Source organism: Sorex araneus, chromosome 1 (assembly GCF_027595985.1).
Source record: "Sorex araneus isolate mSorAra2 chromosome 1, mSorAra2.pri, whole genome shotgun sequence".
In the NCBI taxonomy this organism is placed as follows: Eukaryota; Metazoa; Chordata; class Mammalia; order Eulipotyphla; family Soricidae; genus Sorex; species Sorex araneus.
In genome coordinates, this window is record NC_073302.1 from 237,087,698 (window position 1) to 237,100,616 (window position 12,919).

The 12,919-nt window shown below is 39.0% G+C and overlaps 1 protein-coding gene across 4 annotated transcripts in view; it reads right to left on the reverse strand.

The window, feature by feature from the left end:
- Window positions 1–12,919, reverse strand: part of FRY (FRY microtubule binding protein) — a 474,614-nt gene that overhangs the window by 198,879 nt on the left and 262,816 nt on the right. For all 4 annotated transcript variants that reach the window (XM_055132608.1, XM_055133183.1, XM_004604538.2 and 1 more), the window contains one exon: window positions 8,843–9,042. In XM_055132608.1, the coding sequence (XP_054988583.1) occupies window positions 8,843–8,962 (120 nt within the window). In that variant the 5' untranslated portion in view covers window positions 8,963–9,042. The remainder of the gene's footprint in view (window positions 1–8,842; window positions 9,043–12,919) is intronic.

Genomic DNA, 12,919 nt, shown 5'->3' on the forward strand with positions numbered 1-12,919 from the left:
TAAGCACGAAAGTCTCTAATTCTGTAAATGTACCTCACGGTGATTCATTTAAAATAAATTAATTAAAAAATTAAGTAACAGAAAAAAATGCTGTACTCATTTCCCACATTTATTAGAACTAAAATGTGGCCTGACTGTTAACATTTTATAGAAGAGAGGACAAATGATAGATTACATTATCTCTGTCAGAAACAGACTATTGGCAGGATTCTGAAGAAATATCAAGCTTCTAGTGTTTTTGGTCTGATTACAGGAAGGAGAATAAACAAAAGAGACAATCTGGAAAAGGCAATTGAAAATGCTTTAATATACAAAATTTCACCTGTGAGATCAGTAACTTCTTGAGAGGTCATATATGAGATGGCGACGCTTGGCTCCCACTATCCTATTACAAATTGAAAGGTTCTAAGACAGAGTGCTTATTACAAGAAAAATAACTGAAAGAAAGTGAGGTGATGCAAAATTGTGGCAATTATTTTTAGGATATAAACATATCAAATCATTGTGTTGGACAGCTAAAATTAGTACAGTATTATAAGGCAAAACATTCTTTTGATTGAATGACTTTTAAAAAAATTAAGTATTTCTTCCTCTGAGGTTTTCAATAAATTCAAATACAGGAGTGGGGGAAAAAGAAAGTTCTTAAGTTTTCTGAACTTGTTTACTTAGTCAAATAAGCCAGTTCATTCCCAGTTTGATCTGGCATAACAGTGACTTAATGAATTCAGAGACCCCTACATACAAGAACCTATGAAATTTCCACTTGGAAAGCCTTTAGAACCATCCTAGCTATATTTATTTCAATTATCTGATCATATTTTCCAGGACTTCACTTTATGTACCCGATAGGCCTCAAGTATTGTTTTGGAGATACAGTAAAATAGTGGGGGGTGCGGTTTTCTCTTGTTCATTTGTTTGCCTTTGCCACTTCCCAGAGTACGATCCTATAAATATACAGATCCGGTCTGCTTTTATAAAGCTTTTTTTTTTTTTTAGTTTTATTTATTTTTTTCTCATTGCCATGACAGAGTTTAGGACAACCATCTGGCATCTGGCATCTGGCATTAATAGCGACAACAGCAGGCATTCAACCACACTGCTTAAACCTCTAGTCCTTTAGAATATACAGAGAGACAGAGACAGAGACAGAAACAGAGAGAGACAGACAGACAGACAGAGACCAAATAAATAAGCCAAAATTTGGTTACGTGCTCCTTGATAACTATGAGATGTGCTATGACATCTGATCACTGTAGTATACCCTAGGGTTAACTTCAAATGCTTCACTCCTCCTCTCTAATCCTCTCAACCATTCTACAGAACCAGATACTATTATTCCAATGTTGCAAAGGAGAAAATAAAAGATGGATCCAATAGCTCATGACTACAAGCTACCAGCCAGGTGAAATCAGAATTCACATTCAGATGATGTTGAATTAAAAAACTGTTTTGTCTTTAACCTTATTTCTTTTTATATTCATTAAATTTTCAAAGTGATCATTATGAAAGCTCTTAATTTTCAAAAGTTATTGAGTCTTGTTTTTGGAAAAATGTCTGTTGAGAAGGGAATTGCCCATGACTATAGTGGCAGATGCAATATAAGCTGAGAGTCTATGATATAATGACAGCATACATTTGGAGACTGTGTCCAACTGCTAAGAGTCATCTTGACTCTCCTCCACATAATGCTAGGGTGAAGGAGGAATAGGTGACGATATCAATGAATAATGAGGTATCCTTAGATGGCCCAAGACAGAAAGCTGAGAATCAATGTCCCCTATACTCAGCATATTATAGGGCATTCATCTGAGGAATACAAAGGACAAAAATAATGTTATCATTATTAATTGAGATGTTGCCAGATAACCCTTAGAAATATACAGGTTCCTACAAAGTCATTTATTTGAAGATACGTGTTAGTATTTTCTTTTTGTCTTTTTTTTTTTTTTTTTTGTTGGGGGCCACACCTGGTGATGCTCAGGAGTTACTCATGGCTCTGTGCTCAGGAACTATTCTTGGCAGTATTCAGGGAACCATATGGGATTCCAGGGATCAAATCCAGATTGAGCACGTGCAAGATGAGCACCCTACCCACTATACTATTTCTCTGACTCCTGTTAATGATTTTTTAAAATCTAGTCACTTGTTCAGTTTTCTACAAACCATTTATTCTTTACTGTATATAAAGTGATGTTTTAGACTGGGGCATGAGAGAGTGAAAGTGAGAGAGAATCAGACACAGGTATTATTGATAAGGAACTTAGGCTGGTATAGTATTCTTTAAACTTTAAAAACAGTTATGGAAGTTGGCTTCCACCCATCAAACACCTTTACACTATAGTCCTATATATACATAATATATACATATATATACATATGCACACAATTGTAAATTTTGTAAGACATCATTTACCCTTGAAAATTATACTAATGTTTTCTAGTTTATCATAATATTCCTATTCAACAAAGACAACATATTTGGTCCCAGATAGTTACAATGCAAGGTAAACAAAGGTATTCAAACAAAACCATGTAGGAAAGACACTCCCATACTGCAAGATTTATAGAAAAATGAGCTTCATTAAGGATTTACAAAGAAAAATTTTCAAGTGTATAAACAATTTATCATAAGCAAGAGTTAGCTTGCTTATGAAGCATAAATAGACATATAATTCCCCCAAATGGCAAAACATAGTAATCTAGAAGATGTAAGAATGTACATGTAGGCTGCCAAGATGTGATCTCGGGGGCCACACGTGTGTGCGGCCTCTCCGCAGCTTCACGAGTGTGACTCCAGACATCAGCTAAATTTTTCGCCATGGGCAGCTCCTCGCAGAATATCTCCAGACTGAGAACTAAGCTGTGGCCCCAGGCCCACCCAGGAGGGGAAAGGTATTTCTCTCTCTTTCACCTCTTCCTTGCCGGGGGTGAAGGGTGTGGTGACCACCATATTATGACGACCACAGATGGGGTTTACAAGCTTGCAATGATCCAATACCTGGAAGAAATCTCCCTGGACTTAGTTGCTAAAGTACAGAAATCCAAAACCTCAGTTGCAGCCGTGTGACCTCATATCTCTTCACAACAGGTCTGACTCTAGTGGGGTACTCCTAACAGTAATAGTGAGGTTTGTGTTGAAATATTGAATGTAACCAAAGTAAATAGAAAGTAAAGTGAAATTTATCAGTTACAAGGTAGGGAGGGGGTGTGGGGGGGCGGGATGGGAGGTGTACTGTGTTTTTTTTTTTTTTTTGGTGGTGGGATATGGGCACTGGTGAAGGGATGGTTGTTTCAGCATTGTATAACTGAGACATAAGCCTGAAAGCATTGTAATTTTCCACATGGTGATTCAATAAAATAAAATTCTTAAAAAATAAAAAAATTAAAATTAAAATTAAAAAAAGAATGTACATGTAAGGTTATAGACATAAGATACAAATTATAAACTTAAGAAATGCATTCCATCCTCAGATCCACTTAAATAAATTAAAAATAAAAAAGAAGAATCAGCAAAACAAAGGAATGGATAGTATTCAATGAAAATAAATCCTTGGTGTTTGACAACAGAACTATGGGTTACAAAATAGGTAGAGAGTGAGGAGATGAGGAAGGAATGGCAGACAAGAGGAGACCAAAGGATGGTGGTGGTGGATGTGCTGTTAAACTGAGGGCCAAAAGCATTAGCATTTACACTATTGTTACCTCAATAAAAATAAAAAGGAACCATTTGCTTCCTTGACAGTGGGACTGTCTTCTCTTTTTTGGGGGGAAACCCTAGCAACAATAGTGAGTTATGTGTTGAAACATGGACTGTAACCAAGATAAAGCGTAAACGAAGTGAAACTTATCACTTACAAGGGCGGGGACTGGGGGGGCGGGAGGGGGCGGGAGGTATAATGGGGTGGTTGGTGATGGAATATGGGCACGGGTGAAGGGGTTTGAGTACTGTATAACTGACATAATCCTGAGAACTTTGTAACCCTCCACATGGTGATTCAATAAAATTTAAATTAAAAAAAAATAAAAAATAAAAAGGAAAAGAAAATAAAATAGCAGTTTTCTAAATAAAAACTAGAATCATCAAAATTATAGTTCCTAAATGGGAAGTTAAAACCACAGATTAGAAACAGAGCCCAAGAGACTATTAAGGAATTGAATATCAACCCAAGAAAACTATTCGGAATGCACAAGAGAGGATAGAGAATAAAATAAAGACTTTTAAAAAAGCAACATAGGCCAAGAAACTTCAATATATATTTAAGGGGGCTGGAGCAATAGCACAGCGGGTAGGGCGTTTGCCTTGCATGTGGTTGACCCGGGTTCGATTACCAGCATCCCATATGGTCCCCTGAGCACCACCAGGGGTAATTCCAGAGTGCAGACCCAGGAGTCACCCCTGTGCATCTCCGGGTGTGACCCCCCCAAAAAAATATATATATATACATATATATATATATGTATATATATATGTTAAAGAGCAGTGACAGAAAAAGATAGGAAAAAAGGTGCACTGTAGTACTGTTGCACTGTTGTCCCGGTGTTCATCGATCTGCGCAAATGGGCACCAGTAACACAAATAATTAATTCAAATAACTTGGGTAAAATATTCTCATACTTGTTGAATAGTATAAATTCAAAATTAAAACAAGAAAATAAATAATTCACATCTTAAATTAATAAGTAAAAGTGTAGAACTCCAAATAAGAGAAAAAAAGCAACTAAACAGGAAAGATTATAAATTTATAAGTAAATAATAGCAAACCAACAGGAGTAAGAGAGAGGCTACGACTTCATCTGCAGCCTTCTTAAGAGCTCACCCTGTGCAAAGCTCACCATCCTGAGCTGAAAACGTTCATAAAGAAGAAATTACTGAAATGATCATGTTGAGTGAAGTAAGCCAGAAGAAGAAGGATAAACAAAGGATGATTTCACATATCTGTGGTATATAGTATAAGTGGATGAGGAAATGTAATGTAGTTAAGAGGGGGATGCCTAGACCAGCCTTGACCCCAGAGTATAGACTGAAGAAGGGCAGAATAGAGAAAAATTCAAGGGGGAAAGAAGAAAGATGAGAAAGGGAAGAACCAGGTAATATGACACAGAATTCGCTCATTTATTGGTCCATAATTAAATCAGGACAAAATATTACCAAGCATATTTCAGGAGACAAATAGATATAGCAAAGTAGTTTATTCCTCAGACAAAAAGCATACTGGGAATAAATAGGCCCTTATTATTAAAAGCAACAATAATAAAATTGATTGAACAAGTTTCTTCTGCTATAAACATAATGTCCATTTAGTTGGCCAACATCATCTACTATAATCTCCTCTCCCAGGCAAAGATTTGCTGATGAAGAGGACTTACAAATTTTCTATTCAATTTGTCTTGTTTGGGAACAGTGACACTGCTTCATAGGAAGGAACAAAAATGTCTACCTTTAATTAAAAGACTGCTGGGGTGCATGTTTGTATTTTAGACATAATGCTTACTCCAAGAAGAAAAATGCCACACAAACAAATTCCAAGCAATGATGAAAAAGCTAAACCTAAACGATTTCACTCCATACATTTCTAATTAACAATAATTAAAATATTATTTTTTGAAACACTGAAAGCTTAAGAAGGTATCATCAGCCAGCCTGCTAAATTTGTGAAACTCTTCTTGTTTCTCAAAAAAATCACCATGATACTCAACTGCAAACAGCCTTCATTTGCCATTTCGTTTTGTTTTGTTTCTGGACTACACCTGGCAGAACTCAGAGCTTAGTTCTGGCTCTTCGCTTGGGGATCAATACCAGGGCATTGCAGGGGACCATACGCAACTAGGATTGGCCGCATGCAAGGCAAGCACCTTAACCCCTATGTTACTGACCAGCCATCTTCACTTCTTGATTATTACGAAAGGAAATGATTCTTTACTGCACCAGATAAAGTTAATTTTTTTCTTTTCCCACTGTCACTGTCACACTGTCATCCCATTGCTCATCTATTTGCTCAAGCGGGCACCAGTAACATCTCTCATTGTGAGACTTATTGTTACAGTTTTTGGCATATCGATTACACCACGGGTAGCTTGCCAGGCTCTACAGTGAGGGCGTGATACTCTCAGGGCTCTACGAGAGGGGTGGAGGAATCGAACATGGGTTGGCCGCGTGCAAGGCGAATGCCCTAAAAAATTATGTTACGGGGTACTGTGATTTACAAAATCATTTATGATTGGGTTTTGGACATGCAAAGTCCCATCACCAATGCTGTCATTGGTTTCATCTTCCCTCCGTGAGCATTCTCAGGTACCCTCTCCTTTCTTCACTCCTATCCCAGTCTGCCCTCTCAAGACGGCACCTTTTTATGTTTGTTTATTTAGGTTTGGGTCGCATGATTTCAGTGTTGTTGACTCTGTGGTTTGGATATTTAGCTCTATCATTCTCTAACATCATTGATGTACACAGACCTTTGCCCCTGTTGCTTCTCATCTGTCTCTCCTGCTCCCACCCTCTATTCATTGTCTTTGCATAGTAAAGTTAATTCTTTTATTGGGATCCACAAAATGGAGACTACCCCATTGAGCAAATGTCAGAACTCAAAACTTTAAGTTTATCTCCACTGACAGGAAAAACCTGTCAAGAAAACCTAACAAATTTTAAGCACAATCTTCCAACTCAGTTTTAACTTAGAAAGCAGAGCTAGGCTTTTAAGGAAATCTGCCTGCTTGCCAGGCATGTCCTGCTTCTATTTTGCTTTGCCTGTGAAACTCTGCAAAGACTGAAAAACTCACTTTTGCTGTAAACCCTTTACAAGTGCTTCATGCTTGAGCCCCTTAGCCCATGGCAAGTACGTCACTGTTTTAGTTTTGCCATTTGACATGTCTTACCACTCTCTCCTCCTTCAACTTGTTCATCTGGTCTGGGGCCAACGTGCTTCTCATCCTTCACTAGAGAGAGGGGCTTGAGTCTCAGCATTGCTCAAGGAGCTGTGAGGGTTCCAAGGAACAGCGGTATTTTGGGCAAGAGGAGTTTGGGTACCTGAGTTTTGCACAACTTCAGTTATAGGAGAGCCTTGTGTTAGTTTGTTTGAAGAAGTTCAAGAATACCTTGCTACATAAAGATGGCCAGGCCAAGACTAGCAATAGAATGCAAAGTGGCTCAAAAGTGATTCTGAAGACACCCAGTATGACATCAAATCAATACTGTGTGACCTTGGGCAATGGCCATACTTTTTCTGTGCCAACACTTCCCATCTGTAAACAGGCATGTATACAATTCCTGCCTGACTAGTCATTATGAAGATCCAAGGAGAAAAGCCTGGCACAAAGTACTCCAGAAATGAGTTAAAGCAAACATGTTCTGATTTAAGACTTAATTTAAGTGACTTAAACTGCAAAACCAAGAAACAGGTTTTTTTTTAATAAAAAGAAGGGAAATTCATAACTTCAACTAAGCTAACAATACTTGACAATGCCAAGTGTATAACTATCAGGTAAACACATATTTAATCAACATTCAGAAATGACTTCTGGCAGTGCTCAGGGGACTATATGAAATGCCAGGGATCAAACCCAGGTCTGTCACAGGCAAGGCAAGTGCTCCACCAGCTGTACTATCTCTCCAGCCCCTTAACAAATATTCGGGTTGCCAAACTGAACGCTGGTTCTCAAGCCTTAAACTGTGATTCTTAAAGAGATCATTTTTCATGAATGATGCAGTCTCATATGTTAATGTGTTTCCAGGCTGTGCACCATCTGTTACATGATTTTAGAGACTTGAGTTGAAGTCTCATTAATAAAATTTTTAATCACTGTAGGCCATAATACTGGAAAGCAGACCTCAGATTGTCTTCACATGGCCCCAGGATGCTCACTGGGGGCATCGTGTCAGGTGTCACACAAGAAGCTGCGTCACTCTGAATTCCTTTCCTTTCCCTTATTGTGTGTGGCTCCACCAAGGTCAGAAAACAAGTAATTTGAATCTACCGACTGGACTACCTTCCTTCCTGAGTGTCCTTTGAGATGCAGTGCCCTGGCTGGAGAGTCCTGTCACAGCAATTAATGAAAGGCTGACACACTTGGTATTTTCAGCAGAACTGCAAAGAGAAGTACTGACCTCCTCATTTTCTACCTACTAATAAGGGCCATACATGAGTCAAGAATTTTTTTATTTTCCCACTGTGTGAAATCAAAGTGGTGTTTCTGACCAAAAACACCAAAACACTTTCCTAGAGGAGCCCATCACCAAGATGATACGTTCTGGAAGCTCAAGGAGGTGCTTTAAGAATAGTGATTTGTTTCCCCTCATTTATTCAAACAAGGGGGAGTAAAAAATCTGATTAAAACACATCTACATAGAGGCCAGAGTGATAGTACAGCAGGTAGGGTGTTTGCCTTGCACTCAGTCAAGCTGGGTTTCATCTCTGGCCTCCCATATGGTCCCCCAAGCCCTGCCAGGAGTAATTCTTGAGTACAGAGCCAGGAGTAACCACTGAGCATCGCTGAGCATTGCCAGATGTGGCCCTAAAACAAAAAAGGCCTATCTATAAAACAAATTGAATATAATTTTCTATGATTGATTTATTGCAATTATATTCGACTTATTAGTGCAGTAGTAGGATACTACTAGAAGCAGGATACTAAATTGTAATTGCTAAGGTTTATAAGAAAGTCCTTGACCCTCAATTTCCTTTGTCTTAAAACAGACAGCTGAACTGTTATCTTTAAAAATTACATATACTTTCAATAAATCCTTTGGAAATAGGGAAAAAGCAACCTGTCCTTTCTTAGAGAGCAGACTCTACTACAATCAATGTAAAGAGGAATTTTCAGAGGGAGTTTTTGTGGCAATACTCACCAGGGGTTCTGCCATAATGATGCGAATCTTGCGCTCAGCCTGAGTGGTGAAGTTGACAAATAAACTCTTGAGGACATACTCCCCTGGCTTGCTGTCTGGGTCCACATTGATGGGTAACATGGTTGGCGGCCCTTTCTCTCGTTGTGTGCCAGAAATAGGTGGAACTGGAGGCTTGATATAACCGTTGCCAACCGGAGAAGCTGAAAAATAGATTGAGTCTTCTTACTGACTGAAAATGATGTTGTGTTCAGTTGTGATAAACCACAAATGACAGACAGTGAATGGTTTCAAGGATGCTGTGCTACCTGCCTGGCCAAAACTCTCACTCCACCACTACAGTCATGCCAAGGGCTCAACTCCACCGCTTTACAAATAATTTCTGCAGAGACACCAATCTGTGACTAATTTCAGGTGGCCAGTCCCAGGCTGAGAACTCTGGTGTTCACCAAAGAAGCACCTTTCGAAAGTCTAGCTGACTGTTACTCCAGAATGATAATTTTCTTAGAAGATGAAAGATCCCAGCAGTGACCTGTCTAGGTCATCCAGTGAGAGTCTAACTTTTCTGGGGCTAGGGAGTTTTGGAGTCACACCCAGCAGTACTCAGGGGGTATTTCTGGTGGGTTGGCCACACACAAAGCAAGCACTTTTCTGCTTGAGTCCAACATTTTACTCTCAACATCTTTTGATTTAAGTTAGAATGCCCCCCATCTTTGGTAAGATGTGCAGATTTCCTAGCAAGACTTTGAACAGGACTGGGCATCAGGATTTCCAAAAAGTGAACTCTTATAGAACACACTAGGGTCAGATCAGTGTTTAAATTAGTCACTGAAAAAAAATTTTAAATAACCCCAGCCCCTTGCATTTTGACATGCTAAATCCTAATGTTTATAACCCCTTCCACTGACCAACTGGTAAGATGGTCTTTATTAATATCCAGTGAAAAAAATGTAAGATTAGGGAGATGCACTCTGAAAATAGAATATAGACCAAACACGATGGCCACGTAGTGCCTCTGTTGAAAACCACAACACCCAAAAGGAGAGAGAGAGAACAAGGGGGAATGCCCTGCCACAGAGGTGGGGTAGGGCGGGGGGATGGGGTGGGAGGGTGGGTGGGATACTGGGAACATTTTTGGAGGAGACTGGGCACTGGTGGAGGGATATAAACAAAATGCAAACATGAAAGTTCACAAGTTTGTAACTGTAACTCATGTTGATTCACTAATTAAAAAAAATAAGATTAAGCAATCTTGTGCGTGCTGAATGTAGACTAGAGACTGAACACAATGGCCACTCAACACCTTTATTGCAAACCACAACACCTAATTAGAGAGAGAGAGAACAAAAGGGAATACCCTGCCACTGTGGCAGGGTGGGGTGGGGGGAGATGGGACTAGGGGGGTGGGAGGGATGCTGGGTTTATTTGTGGTGGAGGACGGGCACTGGTGAAGGGATGGGTTCTCGAACTTTTTATGAAGGAAACATGAGCACAAAAATGTATAAATCTGTAACTGTACCCTCACTGTGACTCACTAATTAAAAAATAAATAAATTTTTTAAAAAAGATTAAGCAATCTTGGAATAGAGGCACTAGAAATGCTGAGGATAGGACAATGAAAACAAACTTAAAAGGAAGACTATACGAATCAGAGTGGTAGTACAGTGGATAGAGCATTTGGCTTGCTCATGGCCGACCCAGGTTTATGCCCGGCATCCCATACGGTTCCCCGAAGCCTGCTAGGAGTAATTTCTGAGTGCAGAGCCAGGAGTAACACCTGAGCATTGCCGGGAGTGGTCCAAACATCAATAAAAGGAAAGACTATCTAATTTTGAGTAAATGCTTATAGAAATAAATGAAAAACTAAATTTCAAAAATACATACACAGAATGTCAAGAGCATGAGGCACTGTCTCTGATAAGAGTAGAGGAAAACCTCTCCTTAAACATGGAGCACTCTTCCTAAAGTTATACAAATAAGCTGGTCTTCGCTTACTTTCTGACTACATCAAGAAAACTTCTGAGGAAGTCATGCTAATGTTGGTCTACGATTTACTGAATTCTAAGCACACAATCAAGATTATATCAAAAAGTCTTCCTCATCTTTCCTCCCTTCCGTCAGGTCCCTTCCTCTCTTACTCATTTAAGGGTCCTCCTTGCCATATTTCAGCTACTGTAAAATTCGAGAATATGGTACCTAAGGCTGGAGATGTAGCTTAAATGGTAGAACCCATGTTTTGCATGTCTGAAGTACAGGGTCAGATCTTTGACTCTGCAAGCACTTCCCCATGTCAAGGGCTTCGCTGCTGACCACCAATAACATGTTTGAGCATTCCCACTGAGCACCCAGCACCCAAAGGGAAAATGCCCTCACATGTTATAAAGAGAACAAAAATGCTAAAAGTTATTTCACATTCTCTCCAACCCCCCTAAATTCTAATCTAGTCTAGGTTTTATCTCATCCATTTTACATACCAGATTAAACATCCTTGAGTATAACTTTAATTACCACACATTTGGGCTCAGTTTTCCATGTTCTCAGTGGTCATCATCAACCTCACACTCAGTGGTCTGCGTAAACCACCTTCTGTCATTGGCCTCCAACCTCTGCCCAAGACCAGCAGAGGTATTGCTGACCCAGGCACACACGTGTCTCTACCAGTACTTCCTTCTTTCTGACCATCAGCATTTTCATTTTTCTCTATTGAACTAATCCTCTTTTCCTTTTGGAACTGCACCTAGTCTCATCTTCACAACCTACCCCAATGAGGCCAGTATTTAATGATAAATTTATATTACAAGGCCTAAACATTTGACCTATTAATGGTCTCCACACTATGCCTTCCAGCCGTATGAAGGGCATCATGCTACAGACTTAGAGGCTGGAATCTAAACGAAAAATATTTAAGATGTCTACATGGAGGCTGGTTTTCATTATCTTGAGTTTTCTACAGGATTAACCAATTCCAGGAACAACAATATTTAGCCTTATACCCTCCATAGTTACAGAAACAAATTCATAATTATAAGATCAATGAGCTACAAGTCATAACTATAGTGAGAGCATTTTATTGAGTGACCACTAATAATCCTCTTCAGAATGATTTTTAGACAAACTTTCCATTTAAAAGATCAAAGTATGAGTTTGCTGCCATCACAAAAAATTTATCCATTTGGAGTCAAAGGAAGACATCTTTATGAATCCAAAAGTTTATGCGTACAGCCATAGAGATCTTGGAACTACCCTAGTCTGGCGGAATACTCTGTCAGAGTCAAAATGGTTCAAGAGGAGGGTGGCCGTCACTGCAGACTCAAGCAGATCGGTGAGGCAGATGGAGATGCTGTGAAGTTTAATATAATGAATGTCCTTGAACTGGACATACTCCTAAATTTCGGTAATCCCTCTTAATCAACTTGTAATTAATTCACAAAAAAAAACTTACCCTTTTGTCAGATAATTTTCAAAAGTAAATCGATGATGTGGTATACTTTAACTCAGTTATGTTATTTCACATTCAGTTATGTGGGGACAATATAATTGAAAATCAGGAGATACATGTTTATGGTGATAAGGTTAAGTTACAAAGTAAAAGCACAATCCTAAGACTTATAATCACATAAACTAATGTCATCCTAATTTTAAAAATTAAGTAATAGTTCTTAATTTTTGCTAAAATCTCAGGGCTAGGACGAATGGAGAAGTTACTGATGCCCGCTTGAGCAAATCGATGATCAATGGGATGAAAGTGATACAATGAAGTAATAGTTCAAACCAGTATGAACATTATCATTAGAAGAAAAATCATTAGTCTCAGCAACCTGTTTGCTCTGATCTGTATATAATCGAGACCAACAGTCTACGTTCTAAGTTCATAGTAGTCTGGAAACAGAATTACAAGGGTAGGGGGAATTTGGTTTTGGTAAAATGAAAACAACAATGAAAAAGAGATAATCAGATGTTGGCCCCATTGTTCAGCCTTGCTAGTGCAGGTATTACTGCTTCAGTCTACTTCCCACCTAAAAATTCCTTTCCCTGCTTTTTTGTCCTCCTTAGCAGCAAGTCCACCACCCATCAGCCAGC